This window comes from Pyxicephalus adspersus, unplaced genomic scaffold (assembly GCF_032062135.1).
Source record: "Pyxicephalus adspersus unplaced genomic scaffold, UCB_Pads_2.0 Sca303, whole genome shotgun sequence".
Taxonomy (NCBI): Eukaryota; Metazoa; Chordata; class Amphibia; order Anura; family Pyxicephalidae; genus Pyxicephalus; species Pyxicephalus adspersus.
Window position 1 is genome coordinate 1608 of NW_027317310.1, and position 16392 is coordinate 17999.

Consider the following 16392-nt stretch of genomic DNA (forward strand, 5'->3'; position numbering starts at 1 on the left):
GTGGTGTTAGGATAACACAACTCCCAGCACATGCAAGGCAAGCCAGGATGGCCAACTGCTATTGATCATTGCCTTATGAAAATGTCTCTTGACTGGATATGTTGGCAGCTGGATTTAATACCTAGGCAACTGAACTACAGCAAGAAATGATGGCTAAGAATGACAGGGGTTAGTAAGACAGAGGAGAAAAGGGTTGCATGACACCAGGGAATATGGAGGGACTTTATCAATTTGACGCTTGTAATGCTCAGGGCCTGGTTCTGTACATAGCTTGCCTGGTTGGTGTTCTGATCCTTTGATATATCCTGGATAGAAGGTTGCCTGTGTGCTATAAGATCAAATTCTCTACAGGTTCTGTAAAGATCTTCTACAACTGTGCAAGATTGAAGGAATTGAAGTTCAGTATTAAGCCAAATTCAGATGCTTGTGCTAGTTGCAGATAGTATTGTATTAATAAATACAGAGCTGGAATAATTGGTGGTTTTCATATCCACCTGGAATTTAGCCCAAAAAAAAAGAATCTGAGTGACTGCAAATTGAGCATTTCCCCCATCTAGTGACTACTATGATACACTATTAAAGGACCACACTTGTGCTCAGTAAAAAAATAGAAGTTACTTTATTAACATGAGTTGGAAAAAGAAACACAATTGTGCTAATTAGTCATCTTTATTTTCAAGTTTTACTCATCAAAATAATCGATATTCATTTCCCCCAAGTACCCTCTATTATTACAACACAATAAATACACACATCGTTGCTTTCTTTTGCTTTCATACATTTGTAAAATACAAAGGAACAGTTTGGAAATAAATGTTTTCTGTGGAAATAGTTTTCTTGCTCTGGATATCAATTACAGAAGAAAATGTTTAAAAAAATGCACCTTGGTGATTTGAAATAAATCTGTGATGTTACTTCTCATATTGGGCTTGATTTATTAAAGCTCTCCAAGGCTGGAGAGAATATACTTTTAGCAGTGAAGCTGGGTGATCCAGCAAACAATCCATTCCAGGTTTGCTGTATCTCCCAGCTTCACTGCTGAAGATGTATCCTCTCCTTCCTTGGAGAGCTTTATTAAATCAGGCCCATTGATGCAGTACTCACTGACTGAGGATAATAAGTACTCCAGATGCTACTTTTTATTGGTGCATTCAGTGTGCTGAATTTGTCTTGAATGGTCAGAATTTTGGAAAAGAAATACACATATAAATTACATTTGAAATATATATATATATATATATATATATATATATATATATATAAAATTGCACCAAAGGAGGTTAATTTCCCAGTTTGGCTTAGAGTTGGCCAAACATTGTTTTTCAGAGTTAAAATTTAAAAACATTGGGGTCATATTATTTTTAGATGTGCTCATTTAATTCAAAGGCATTTTTATTACAGAAGCACAAAACTGAGATCTGCACACTGAAGCAACTAAATCAAAACATCTTGTAAATTACACAAAATCTACAAATCTGAAGTCTGTGCTGCAAAATAAAGCAAGATGAGACATTACACTGCTTGTGTTGATGATACAGAAAAACAAAATCCGACAAGAAAGACAGACATGAAAGGAGTGTTTTAATACAGCTGATTCCACCAGGGAATAGAACTGACACATCTAAGTGTTGGTACACCATATAGCAGCAGTGAATTATATTATATTGAACACAGTCAGTTTATGGAGTCTTCAAACATTACAGCACTACAATTACATTATCAGAGCAGCTTTATATTGGATAGGTGATGTGAAGTCACACAAATAATAATATTACAATTGCATATTATTATAGTACTTTACAGAGTACACAGTACCATTTATAATGTCCCTGCCCCAGAGGAGCTCACAATTTAAAGTTCCATTTTCCATAAACCCTGTAAAATTACACAAAATCACCAATACTAATAGATAGTAAATACTAGGAATGGGCAAATAAATCTCTGCTTTGGTAAAATTTGTTTTAAAACAAATCATCTCTTTTTTTTATAGTGTGTGTGGAGCTGCATTGAGGGTAGTTTTTCTTTTCTTCGAAATATTAGTGGGTTTTTGTGTGTGTATTTATTTGTATTTTTGTGTAATATTGTATAAATCTTTACAGTTTATTCTCTTTAAAAAGTTATCCCATAAAGGCCCATTTAGATCCTAGCATCCTGGTGGGTTACATAATTGCACATGTGTTGTTGTACTTTGTTTAAAGGTAGCAATGATTCAAGACATTCAAAAAATAAACATGCAAAGTACAACAATGCACTTCACTGAATTACCATGCATTCTGATATGCTGCAATTCATGTATGTTGAAGCTGCATTGCATTGGGGTGCCATTAAAAATAAGTGCAGTAAATACCCATAATGCCTTTTCCTTTAATGCATTCCAAAATAAAAAGGTGTGAATGGGCCCTTTAAAGAAAACACTTTGTTAAGAATTTGTTAAAATGTTAAGGAAAAGTAAAATTCTCAATATGTTTCATCATTAGGTTGGACATTGGTCCGGATTTATTTAAGTGGGTTTGTATTGCCATGCAAAAATTGTTTAGGTTCAAACTTTCAATCCTAGTCATTTCATTTTAAAGTAATTTACAAGTATTTACAAGTTTACATCCATGTTAATATAATACAGTACGTTCATGAGCCAAGAAACATGAACCTAACCAGCAATAAATCAGGAAACTGATCTAGTAACCCAACATGGCCTAATGCTGATATGCCAATAAAATAATACAAACAACCAAAAACAGAAAAATATAATACATCTCTTTACAGTTTAAAGTTACTTTTTTTTACAAATCTAATATAAATATGTACAGGAATGTGATAAAATATAGGAACTGAACAGCCAGCCTTTGCCTAAAATGGACCAAACAATGACCAATTCTGATAGTCCTCTATAAGACATATAGCGATAATTATAATACAAATAATACATAATACAAATATTAGCAATTCAGCACTTAATAATGAATGAATGAAGTTTCTAGAGGTGCATGCTTTTAAAAAAGATTTGTACCAGTAAGGGTTCCTTTAGTGGACTTTGTGCAGTGTTCATGGATTCCAGATCTAAGATGCCAGTCTTATATGGGAAGAAATCATCTATTGGAGCTTTGGATAGCATATATAGATTTTGATATGACATATTGGAATTGTAGATTAAGTAGGCCTCTGTGGCTGTATGGCACTGTCCCACAAGGGTAATTCCAATGCTGATAGATACTCATTCTATGGTCAACGATTGGACCACATAAAACATAAAGGGGTCTCTTTGCGTCTCTAATTTCAATCTGAACTGCAATTGCAATAAAGAATGCTAACTGTATTCAATGGCAAAAGAAAAAGGATGTCCAAAGTAGTTTTTTACTTATTAAAAAAGAAATTAGCAGCACTCTAATTCTAAAATATGATCATCCCATGGAAAGGTCCTAAACGAATACTCCACAATGGCTGACTCAAAGGACTATCATATCCAGCATTATTCATATCCAGCATTATTTAGACTGGCTACCCAGTAACATGTGCGCAAAGCAAAATTTGAAGACCTGAGGTATACAAGGCTGCAGATATGCAACGTTGAGTAAGTTACCTAACATTTGAGTACAATTCTGAATGAATTGAAGTGACACAATTGTGTAACAATTAAAAACAAGATTAAAATTTCTAAAAGGTAAGGGCAGGACAATTCACAGTAAGGTACAGCATAGCCATTCCGCAGTTAAGGTTGCAGGATGTAGTTTTGCCACGTTAGTGTCTTTCTTTATAATAGTAGTCAGTTTGTGTAACCATACTGGATGGACAGCTGTCAAATCAGCCAACAATGGTCATATTGTATGTGCTGGTTACCAAGGCAGTAACATTGTGGGAATGCATGTTGACCCAATCAGGAAAGGTGCTGAGCCCGAATATACTGGATGCCCAGGTGTTCATAGCCAGGCTAAGGAGCAGAACGCCCATAAGGTTCATCAGAAGTCCTGTCTTTGCCTGCATAGGAAAGCAAAAATGAGACATGCCATGTGTTAGAGGTCAATAGATACTATAAAAGATTTTATAGTTCTATGATACCAATCTGTGCTGGAAGAAATCCTGTGCACTCATTCCTAATATAGGCCCACTCTGAAGGTTTAGCTAGAGAAACCACTCAGGACTGGGCTTATCGTAAAATGAAAATTTTCACTCTTTTGTAAATATAACTGTACAAGGCTGACCTAGCTTTAAAGACTTGGGTGCTGGGAGATGGTGTTTGAGACAACATCATCTTATCCCTTCCCGAAAAAAATTCATTTGTTGCATAAAAGAAAAACAAATTTAAATGCAGAGATATGTAAAATGAATCTAGGCCTGCACAATGCTTATAATTAAAGAGCAATTCAGGCTCTCTTTATACCCATGCAGTAAACTGTTCTCCTATACAGCTGAGCCTCAGAAAAGGTTAACAGTATTTTATATTTGCTCTGTTTATACTGCTCTGTAAATATCAAGAAAGTACAACATTGACATAAAGGAAGGATACATAATTGACCACAATCTTAGTTTGAAAAACAGATGTTCTGATACTTGCCATGTCTTTCACCATTAAATGTCCTGTAGAAAATGCTATAGAATTGGGAGGCGTGGACACCGGTAACATGAAGGCATAGGAGCAGCCAACAGTGCCAGGGATCATTAGGTACAGAGGGTTCACTTTAAGACGAATGGCCTGAATAGTAAAAAAAAAAAAAAAAAAATTGTCACTATTTAGTTTGGAGCGTATTCAAAATATAAAAGGTCCCAATGGCTCAATAAATGTTCTTTGTTTAATAAGCTAGTGATGCACACAAGCACTTTCTGATGGTGTGCCGGTTCGTTTTTTGTACAGTACTTGTAGTCAATGCCTTACTAATTTTATTTTATTAATAGTTATCATCCCTCAAGTATTAAAATATATGCAGTTCTCATCATTATATGGATTGCATAGACATTTTGTACATATGATGTACATGTTTTTTGTGATTTAGAGCAAGACAGCCTGCTCTTTCATGCTCTGGGACTCCTTTGTGCTTTTTTTATGTTTGCCTTCTTATTTAGTAAAACAACATTGAGCATTGAGTACTCACCAGTTCCGATAAAACCGGAAGGAAGACTATAATGGTCGCTGTGTTACTGGCAAATTCTGTAAAGGAGGCGATGAGTATAGTAATGAGGAGGACAGCTACAGCAGGATGGAGACCCTCTAGCGGCTGCAAGCGACCCCCGATCCAAGTGGATAAACCAGACACCTGTAAGGTTTTATAATATATGGTATTATTCCTATATTCATTTATAGGGCCATTCAAATCCAAACTAGCATTTCGTTCAAGAAGAATAAACAATGGATGGAAGTACAAGATTAAACCCTATCAGAACAGAACACCGTTGTAGCAACTCTAATTTTGCTAAAAAAGAAAGCATATTTGATACATAACAGATGATTAGTACCTTTTTAGGTTGTAAAATACTCATCCACCTGCCAGGGACCAAGCTAAAACATGGTGTATGCAATGGCAGAACAGGTGCCAACCACCCTGGATAGAACCCTTCCCTATCTGCTGGAGCCCTGGTATCAGGGTACCATCTACTCTGGGCAGGGTCCATCCAGATATTGGGTTTACTTAGCACTCCTCTGGATATGTTCATTATACACCTAGCATGGACCAAAACCTGAGGGTTCATATCTGAAACATTGCAATAAGGTCGTCAACCTGGCTGCTTTTAAACTACTAAGAAAGCATTTTCTTGAATTTAGACAGAGCAGACAACACTGTGTTGTCAGAGTAGAACAGGAATTTAGAAGCTCAATAGGATTTCAGCCAACATTTCCCTGCACTTTCTATGTGTTTCTGTTTCTTTTTATAAGCAAGTTTAACCTTCCATTTTAGTCTCACAGTGTTTCAAATAAAAAGCAAAGAAGAAAATGCAAGCAGGCACTCACCTCGCACCCCTTGGCCATGGCAAAGCCTCCTCCCAGCAGTAAAATAATATTCCATGGAACTGTGTCTTGTGCTTTCTTCCATGACAACAAAGGTTTATTCTCTGTGTTTGGAGCTAAAAGGTATAAACAATCAGTTTGTCTAAGTTAGGTTTTTTTTTTCCGTGGAGAAACATTACAATTAAATGATTTGGTAATGTCTTATCAATTCATAGCTTACCTTTCAGATCAAACCACCAAGTCAGGGAGGGTTTCTCAGAGGGGAAGAAGAATAAAATGATGGATATAGTAATCCCAGTCACTGCATCAGAGGTGAAACTACCAAGGAACATAAGAGCATTAATAACATTATTGTATTACTGAGCATTAGACCAAGAAGATTAACATTCTTAACAATGATCCCACTGTGATTGCTCGGCATTGTCGATAAAACGGCGATCACTGGAGACTTGAAAATGATCTACACCTACTTAGCAATAGCTAGGAAATAATCTGGTGTGAAGTGTGTCACCGCTAATATATTAGAGAATCCATTGGAGGGCCATGACTTTATCATTTAGCCGTGGCAGCTGAGCTGAACATCACATTTTGTTAGGGATGGCTCACCAATGGAATCCCCAGAAAAAAACCTCAACTTCAAAGTGTGAGTCATCCCATTAAGCTTAGCACAAAGATCAGTGAGTGATTCCTAGGGGAAGAATGTAGAAATGTCTTACCCTGGGGTGAATGCTGATGCCCAACCAGGAATGAACTTGGGGTCTCTGGTGAACAGCAGAATGGCAAAAAGGCAAAAGAAGAAGAAGACGGCTTTCTCTGCAAAACTAAAGAGACAATCACAATGAGACCTGGATGAGACATTTCTAATGTTCCTGCACAACCTGCCAGGACATGAAGTATTCATTAACCAGATGGGGGCCATCATTGCACACACAGAGGACTTGACACTGTCTCTTTGATGCTGCAGTCCTGACATGCAACTGGGACAAAGGGCAAAATTAAATTGAGCCCTACAGGTTACTTATAATATCCAAAGGAGTAATGTTATCCAAAAACCAGATCCATTACATAATCCACTATATTCTTCAAACCTTTCACACTGTTTCTAGGAGGGCTGCAGTCTCTTGTTACATGGCACTGCATAGACCAAGCACGATTTATTTTTATTTATTGCACCAAGTTTTTAATCTTTCCATAGTAGCCATCCATCTACAGGGAAGCTAGAATCCATATTTTCTATTTTTTTTAATCTCTGACCTGAACATGTGATTGTAAAAGGCAGTTCCCATGCAAAGCAACAATTATTCTTTATTGCTTGCCATGCAGTGGTATTGTGTTCTGAAAATACCTGGGACCTGTGGCACTGAAGATTATCTTTTTATTAATAACTATCAACAATAACTATCCAACCCAGCTAGGCATTCTATGTGCCAGTATAACGACTGACCACTGGAGAGCAATAACAACGACTCAGATGTGAGAAATATTAATTTACTTACATTGTAGGGCCCAGCTTTCTATAATCCTCTTTTATCACTTCTTTGGCTTTTGCCTCTGCATCTACTCGAATATCCGATTTCTTTTTTCTCCTGCAACTGATATACCAATGTATAAAGTCATTGCGTGAATATGATTAATTAAATTTAGTGATGAATTTGCAAACAATATATTTTTCAAAATAACTTTTAACATAAGGAGACCCTGTCTGTCAGAATCATACAAAACTGCAAGTAAAAACACAGAAAAGCAGAATGGTGGAACCCAGTAGCAATCTAAGGACTATTGGATGCCTACACAATAGAGACTTTTACAACTAAATAGCATGCATAAAACATTGTTGCAAAATCTGCACTGAATTTGATCATGAACTATATGCTTGGTATTCATTGTCTTACTGCTGCAGAAAGCAGCATTTAGTGTCCTTAGCCACATAATATATTCTTTTGGCCCTTGATACCCTAGTCTTACACTAAGTGGTTACAATACCACTAGAATAGGACAGCACTGGACAACATTTGGTAGCAATGGAGAAAGTACTATATGGCATTTTGTTTTAACAGGATTGGTTAAAAAGAAACCAACTGGAATTGGACTATAAAGTTCAAACTCTTTTAACTTGAATGTGCCAGTAAGTGCCATACCTGAGGCTGATTGCTCCATGTAGGATTGAGATCCATAACCAACCAAGAATAAGAAATATGATCATCAGCGGGAAAGCAAAGACGAACCAGGAGCCAAAGTTTACCACATCACAGCCTGGAAAGAAGCTACATAGAAATAAAATAAGTAGATGATATTGTATGTAGGCAGTACTGAAGGGAAGAAGGTTTACCATATAATGAAGGGCAAGGCACACGTATAGGGGCACCATTTTTCACATATGCTGCTATATGCAGAATGGTTGGAGTGTAGATAATGCACAAAGGGTGGGTCTTCATTTACTTCATTGGTGTTTGGATTTGGAACATGCAAAATCCAGATTTATTAGACCAATTTGCCCAATCAGCTCAACTGCGGGATGAATAAAAATTTTTACTTAATTCCCAGGTAGACTCATGGCGTCGCTACAAAACATTTACCTCTTCAGTTGTCCCAGAAGGATTAGGTTAGGTGCTGTCCCAGTTAGAGTGGCGGTTCCTCCAATACTGGCAGAATATGGAATAGATATAAGGAAAGCTTTCCAGACTCTGTTCTGGTATTCTCGTTCTTTCTCCATGTCTTTGTGCATATCAGACGATATTTCCAACTTTTCAGCCAGTTCTTTCCTGTGAATTAAAGTGTAACGCTACTGAAGTGTTCAGTAACTTTTGTACTCAACTTTCCTCTACCTCCCTTAATACACAAGTACAGATGATATCTACAATAGACTGAGCTTTTTACTTATTGATTACATAAACCAATCCCTGTAATAAACACTCACTGGAGGGTGATAACTGCCCTATCTCAGTTTGTTTTGTAAGTTTTGCACCCCACCTCTGTTAGTAAAAGATTCTGCTCTGTACATAAGGCACACTTGAAGCTTTTCAAAAGTTTAACATTTATCCTGGCGATCAGATATGTACAGCAAAGGAATTCAGTTCATTTAAAGTTTTCTGATTGGATAAAAGGTTTTTTTTTCCAGGCATTTTTATTTTTATATCTGTGAATCTTCTAATAATCAGATCTTTAGTGACACTTGTATGCATTACAAAAACAAATTACGCCTAATTTTTTTTAGTTTTGGATTTATAGTTCTGTAGGTTTTTATTTGTCTGTATCTCCATTGATTCCTGATCACTTTTTGTCCCTGTGATGCCTATAATGGGGGTATGTGGAGATATATAGATTTTTCAGTTGTACAAATCTAAAAACATGTACAGGAATATGGGAGTATCTGCAATTCCATACATGAGGTGAATCTTAAATGTGTTGATAATAAAAAAACAATAGACTTACTCCTCTATGGCAGTAAGCAGCTGCAGTTCTGTTGACACAGAATGTAATCTGTTTTCTTGCATAGCAGCTGAAAGACAGAATAATGAGTTCATATTATCTACATTTTAATATCACTGTTATAAAAAGTAACAATTAGGGTTAATTTGTCTAGAACACAAAATGCCAAAGCAGCTTTTTAAAGTCCCTGATTAAACAAGGACGGTGTAACAGAAAAGCAATGGGGTCACCACTCTCCCTTCACCTGTCCACAGATTCACCGGCTGTGTTTGTGACTTTATGCGAGTCCGTGCTCCTTCTTTCCTAGTGAGAGTTATCTGAATAGCAGATAACAAGCAACTTAAAAAAAAGCAACTTGCTCAGGTGCCCGTGTAACTTCTATCCTTTTCTCCACTTTAAAACGCAACTAAGCACACAATACTCGCCTATCCCCATTCCTTCGCAGGGCGCTGCCATCTTTTTTTTTCCTTCTTCCTCCATCTTCAGCAATTTTAATTGGTGGTGTTAGGATAACACAACTCCCAGCACATGCAAGGGAAGCCAGGATTGCCAACTGCTATTGATCATTGCCTTATGAAAATGTCTCTTGCCTGGATATGTTGGCAGCTGGATTTAATACCTAGGCAACTGAACTACAGCAAGAAATGATGGCTAAGAATGACAGGGGTTAGTAAGACAGAGGAGAAAAGGGTTGCATGACACCAGGGAATATGGAGGGACTTTATCAATTTGACGCTTGTAATGCTCAGGGCCTGGTTCTGTACATAGCTTGCCTGGTTGGTGTTCTGATCCTTTGATATATCCTGGATAGAAGGTTGCCTGTGTGCTATAAGATCAAATTCTCTACAGGTTCTGTAAAGATCTTGTACAACTGTGCAAGATTGAAGGAATTGAAGTTCAGTATTAAGTCAAATTCAGATGCTTGTGCTAGTTGCAGATAGTATTGTATTAATAAATACAGAGCTGGAATAATTGGTGGTTTTCATATCCACCTGGAATTTAGCCCAAAAAAAAAGAATCTGAGTGACTGCAAATTGAGCATTTCCCCCATCTAGTGACTACTATGATACACTATTAAAGGACCACACTTGTGCTCAGTAAAAAAATAGAAGTTACTTTATTAACATGAGTTGGAAAAAGAAACACAATTGTGCTAATTAGTCATCTTTATTTTCAAGTTTTACTCATCAAAATAATCGATATTCATTTCCCCCAAGTACCCTCTATTATTACAACACAATAAATACACACATCGTTGCTTTCTTTTGCTTTCATACATTTGTAAAATACAAAGGAACAGTTTGGAAATAAATGTTTTCTGTGGAAATAGTTTTCTTGCTCTGGATATCAATTACAGAAGAAAATGTTTAAAAAAATGCACCTTGGTGATTTGAAATAAATCTGTGATGTTACTTCTCATATTGGGCCTGATTTATTAAAGCTCTCCAAGGCTGGAGAGAATATACTTTTAGCAGTGAAGCTGGGTGATCCAGCAAACAATCCATTCCAGGTTTGCTGTATCTCCCAGCTTCACTGCTGAAGATGTATCCTCTCCTTCCTTGGAGAGCTTTATTAAATCAGGCCCATTGATGCAGTACTCACTGACTGAGGATAATAAGTACTCCAGATGCTACTTTTTATTGGTGCATTCAGTGTGCTGAATTTGTCTTGAATGGTCAGAATTTTGGAAAAGAAATACACATATAAATTACATTTGAAATATATATATATATATATATATATATATATATATATATATAAAATTGCACCAAAGGAGGTTAATTTCCCAGTTTGGCTTAGAGTTGGCCAAACATTGTTTTTCAGAGTTAAAATTTAAAAACATTGGGGTCATATTATTTTTAGATGTGCTCATTTAATTCAAAGGCATTTTTATTACAGAAGCACAAAACTGAGATCTGCACACTGAAGCAACTAAATCAAAACATCTTGTAAATTACACAAAATCTACAAATCTGAAGTCTGTGCTGCAAAATAAAGCAAGATGAGACATTACACTGCTTGTGTTGATGATACAGAAAAACAAAATCCGACAAGAAAGACAGACATGAAAGGAGTGTTTTAATACAGCTGATTCCACCAGGGAATAGAACTGGCACATCTAAGTGTTGGTACACCATATAGCAGCAGTGAATTATATTATATTGAACACAGTCAGTTTATGGAGTCTTCAAACATTACAGCACTACAATTACATTATCAGAGCAGCTTTATATTGGATAGGTGATGTGAAGTCACACAAATAATAATATTACAATTGCATATTATTATAGTACTTTACAGAGTACACAGTACCATTTATAATGTCCCTGCCCCAGAGGAGCTCACAATTTAAAGTTCCATTTTCCATAAACCCTGTAAAATTACACAAAATCACCAATACTAATAGATAGTAAATACTAGGAATGGGCAAATAAATCTCTGCTTTGGTAAAATTTGTTTTAAAACAAATCATCTCTTTTTTTTATAGTGTGTGTGGAGCTGCATTGAGGGTAGTTTTTCTTTTCTTCGAAATATTAGTGGGTTTTTGTGTGTGTATTTATTTGTATTTTTGTGTAATATTGTATAAATCTTTACAGTTTATTCTCTTTAAAAAGTTATCCCATAAAGGCCCATTTAGATCCTAGCATCCTGGTGGGTTACATAATTGCACATGTGTTGTTGTACTTTGTTTAAAGGTAGCAATGATTCAAGACATTCAAAAAATAAACATGCAAAGTACAACAATGCACTTCACTGAATTACCATGCATTCTGATATGCTGCAATTCATGTATGTTGAAGCTGCATTGCATTGGGGTGCCATTAAAAATAAGTGCAGTAAATACCCATAATGCCTTTTCCTTTAATGCATTCCAAAATAAAAAGGTGTGAATGGGCCCTTTAAAGAAAACACTTTGTTAAGAATTTGTTAAAATGTTAAGGAAAAGTAAAATTCTCAATATGTTTCATCATTAGGTTGGACATTGGTCCGGATTTATTTAAGTGGGTTTGTATTGCCATGCAAAAATTGTTTAGGTTCAAACTTTCAATCCTAGTCATTTCATTTTAAAGTAATTTACAAGTATTTACAAGTTTACATCCATGTTAATATAATACAGTACGTTCATGAGCCAAGAAACATGAACCTAACCAGCAATAAATCAGGAAACTGATCTAGTAACCCAACATGGCCTAATGCTGATATGCCAATAAAATAATACAAACAACCAAAAACAGAAAAATATAATACATCTCTTTACAGTTTAAAGTTACTTTTTTTTACAAATCTAATATAAATATGTACAGGAATGTGATAAAATATAGGAACTGAACAGCCAGCCTTTGCCTAAAATGGACCAAACAATGACCAATTCTGATAGTCCTCTATAAGACATATAGCGATAATTATAATACAAATAATACATAATACAAATATTAGCAATTCAGCACTTAATAATGAATGAATGAAGTTTCTAGAGGTGCATGCTTTTAAAAAAGATTTGTACCAGTAAGGGTTCCTTTAGTGGACTTTGTGCAGTGTTCATGGATTCCAGATCTAAGATGCCAGTCTTATATGGGAAGAAATCATCTATTGGAGCTTTGGATAGCATATATAGATTTTGATATGACATATTGGAATTGTAGATTAAGTAGGCCTCTGTGGCTGTATGGCACTGTCCCACAAGGGTAATTCCAATGCTGATAGATACTCATTCTATGGTCAACGATTGGACCACATAAAACATAAAGGGGTCTCTTTGCGTCTCTAATTTCAATCTGAACTGCAATTGCAATAAAGAATGCTAACTGTATTCAATGGCAAAAGAAAAAGGATGTCCAAAGTAGTTTTTTACTTATTAAAAAAGAAATTAGCAGCACTCTAATTCTAAAATATGATCATCCCATGGAAAGGTCCTAAACGAATACTCCACAATGGCTGACTCAAAGGACTATCATATCCAGCATTATTCATATCCAGCATTATTTAGACTGGCTACCCAGTAACATGTGCGCAAAGCAAAATTTGAAGACCTGAGGTATACAAGGCTGCAGATATGCAACGTTGAGTAAGTTACCTAACATTTGAGTACAATTCTGAATGAATTGAAGTGACACAATTGTGTAACAATTAAAAACAAGATTAAAATTTCTAAAAGGTAAGGGCAGGACAATTCACAGTAAGGTACAGCATAGCCATTCCGCAGTTAAGGTTGCAGGATGTAGTTTTGCCACGTTAGTGTCTTTCTTTATAATAGTAGTCAGTTTGTGTAACCATACTGGATGGACAGCTGTCAAATCAGCCAACAATGGTCATATTGTATGTGCTGGTTACCAAGGCAGTAACATTGTGGGAATGCATGTTGACCCAATCAGGAAAGGTGCTGAGCCCGAATATACTGGATGCCCAGGTGTTCATAGCCAGGCTAAGGAGCAGAACGCCCATAAGGTTCATCAGAAGTCCTGTCTTTGCCTGCATAGGAAAGCAAAAATGAGACATGCCATGTGTTAGAGGTCAATAGATACTATAAAAGATTTTATAGTTCTATGATACCAATCTGTGCTGGAAGAAATCCTGTGCACTCATTCCTAATATAGGCCCACTCTGAAGGTTTAGCTAGAGAAACCACTCAGGACTGGGCTTATCGTAAAATGAAAATTTTCACTCTTTTGTAAATATAACTGTACAAGGCTGACCTAGCTTTAAAGACTTGGGTGCTGGGAGATGGTGTTTGAGACAACATCATCTTATCCCTTCCCGAAAAAAATTCATTTGTTGCATAAAAGAAAAACAAATTTAAATGCAGAGATATGTAAAATGAATCTAGGCCTGCACAATGCTTATAATTAAAGAGCAATTCAGGCTCTCTTTATACCCATGCAGTAAACTGTTCTCCTATACAGCTGAGCCTCAGAAAAGGTTAACAGTATTTTATATTTGCTCTGTTTATACTGCTCTGTAAATATCAAGAAAGTACAACATTGACATAAAGGAAGGATACATAATTGACCACAATCTTAGTTTGAAAAACAGATGTTCTGATACTTGCCATGTCTTTCACCATTAAATGTCCTGTAGAAAATGCTATAGAATTGGGAGGCGTGGACACCGGTAACATGAAGGCATAGGAGCAGCCAACAGTGCCAGGGATCATTAGGTACAGAGGGTTCACTTTAAGACGAATGGCCTGAATAGTAAAAAAAAAAAAAAAAAAATTGTCACTATTTAGTTTGGAGCGTATTCAAAATATAAAAGGTCCCAATGGCTCAATAAATGTTCTTTGTTTAATAAGCTAGTGATGCACACAAGCACTTTCTGATGGTGTGCCGGTTCGTTTTTTGTACAGTACTTGTAGTCAATGCCTTACTAATTTTATTTTATTAATAGTTATCATCCCTCAAGTATTAAAATATATGCAGTTCTCATCATTATATGGATTGCATAGACATTTTGTACATATGATGTACATGTTTTTTGTGATTTAGAGCAAGACAGCCTGCTCTTTCATGCTCTGGGACTCCTTTGTGCTTTTTTTATGTTTGCCTTCTTATTTAGTAAAACAACATTGAGCATTGAGTACTCACCAGTTCCGATAAAACCGGAAGGAAGACTATAATGGTCGCTGTGTTACTGGCAAATTCTGTAAAGGAGGCGATGAGTATAGTAATGAGGAGGACAGCTACAGCAGGATGGAGACCCTCTAGCGGCTGCAAGCGACCCCCGATCCAAGTGGATAAACCAGACACCTGTAAGGTTTTATAATATATGGTATTATTCCTATATTCATTTATAGGGCCATTCAAATCCAAACTAGCATTTCGTTCAAGAAGAATAAACAATGGATGGAAGTACAAGATTAAACCCTATCAGAACAGAACACCGTTGTAGCAACTCTAATTTTGCTAAAAAAGAAAGCATATTTGATACATAACAGATGATTAGTACCTTTTTAGGTTGTAAAATACTCATCCACCTGCCAGGGACCAAGCTAAAACATGGTGTATGCAATGGCAGAACAGGTGCCAACCACCCTGGATAGAACCCTTCCCTATCTGCTGGAGCCCTGGTATCAGGGTACCATCTACTCTGGGCAGGGTCCATCCAGATATTGGGTTTACTTAGCACTCCTCTGGATATGTTCATTATACACCTAGCATGGACCAAAACCTGAGGGTTCATATCTGAAACATTGCAATAAGGTCGTCAACCTGGCTGCTTTTAAACTACTAAGAAAGCATTTTCTTGAATTTAGACAGAGCAGACAACACTGTGTTGTCAGAGTAGAACAGGAATTTAGAAGCTCAATAAGATTTCAGCCAACATTTCCCTGCACTTTCTATGTGTTTCTGTTTCTTTTTATAAGCAAGTTTAACCTTCCATTTTAGTCTCACAGTGTTTCAAATAAAAAGCAAAGAAGAAAATGCAAGCAGGCACTCACCTCGCACCCCTTGGCCATGGCAAAGCCTCCTCCCAGCAGTAAAATAATATTCCATGGAACTGTGTCTTGTGCTTTCTTCCATGACAACAAAGGTTTATTCTCTGTGTTTGGAGCTAAAAGGTATAAACAATCAGTTTGTCTAAGTTAGGTTTTTTTTTTCCGTGGAGAAACATTACAATTAAATGATTTGGTAATGTCTTATCAATTCATAGCTTACCTTTCAGATCAAACCACCAAGTCAGGGAGGGTTTCTCAGAGGGGAAGAAGAATAAAATGATGGATATAGTAATCCCAGTCACTGCATCAGAGGTGAAACTACCAAGGAACATAAGAGCATTAATAACATTATTGTATTACTGAGCATTAGACCAAGAAGATTAACATTCTTAACAATGATCCCACTGTGATTGCTCGTCATTGTCGATAAAACGGCGATCACTGGAGACTTGAAAATGATCTACACCTACTTAGCAATAGCTAGGAAATAATCTGGTGTGAAGTGTGTCACCGCTAATATATTAGAGAATCCATTGGAGGGCCATGACTTTATCATTTAGCCGTGGCAGCTGAGCTGAACATCACATTTTGTTAG

At 36.4% G+C, this 16392-nt stretch overlaps 2 protein-coding genes across 2 annotated transcripts; both read right to left on the reverse strand.

Moving 5' to 3' along the window:
* Positions 1-596: 596 nt before the first annotated feature.
* On the reverse strand, positions 597-9624 carry LOC140344997 (Na(+)/dicarboxylate cotransporter 3-like). Its single transcript, XM_072432169.1, has 10 exons — positions 9368-9624; positions 8512-8697; positions 8074-8199; positions 7432-7527; positions 6652-6756; positions 6156-6253; positions 5939-6051; positions 5085-5246; positions 4550-4687; positions 597-3972 (listed from the first exon to the last, which is right to left on the reverse strand). The coding sequence occupies exons 1-10, from the start codon at positions 9457-9459 to the stop codon at positions 3799-3801; spliced, it is 1290 nt and encodes a 429-aa protein (XP_072288270.1). The 5' UTR covers positions 9460-9624; the 3' UTR covers positions 597-3798.
* Positions 9625-10458: 834 nt separating this feature from the next.
* LOC140344998 (Na(+)/dicarboxylate cotransporter 3-like) lies at positions 10459-16374 on the reverse strand. The gene is made up of 5 exons (XM_072432171.1): positions 16018-16374; positions 15801-15913; positions 14947-15108; positions 14412-14549; positions 10459-13834 (listed from the first exon to the last, which is right to left on the reverse strand). Exons 1-5 carry the CDS (start codon positions 16127-16129, stop codon positions 13661-13663), a joined length of 699 nt encoding a protein of 232 aa, XP_072288272.1. The 5' UTR covers positions 16130-16374; the 3' UTR covers positions 10459-13660.
* Between the last annotated feature and the right edge of the window lie 18 nt (positions 16375-16392).

Coding starts and splice junctions, on each gene's coding strand:
- LOC140344997 (XM_072432169.1), bottom strand. CDS start 9,459: ATGAACTCATTATTCTGTCTTTCAGCTGCTATGCAAGAAAACAGATTA. Junction 8,200..8,511: donor CTTCTGGGACAACTGAAGAG/GTAAATGTTTTG, acceptor ATTTCTATGTAG/CTTCTTTCCAGGCTGTGATG. Junction 6,254..6,651: donor GCATCAGCATTCACCCCAGG/GTAAGACATTTC, acceptor GTTCCTTGGTAG/TTTCACCTCTGATGCAGTGA.
- LOC140344998 (XM_072432171.1), bottom strand. CDS start 16,129: ATGTTCCTTGGTAGTTTCACCTCTGATGCAGTGACTGGGATTACTATA. Junction 15,914..16,017: donor TTGGTGGTTTGATCTGAAAG/GTAAGCTATGAA, acceptor TATACCTTTTAG/CTCCAAACACAGAGAATAAA. Junction 15,109..15,800: donor CCATGGCCAAGGGGTGCGAG/GTGAGTGCCTGC, acceptor AAAACCTTACAG/GTGTCTGGTTTATCCACTTG.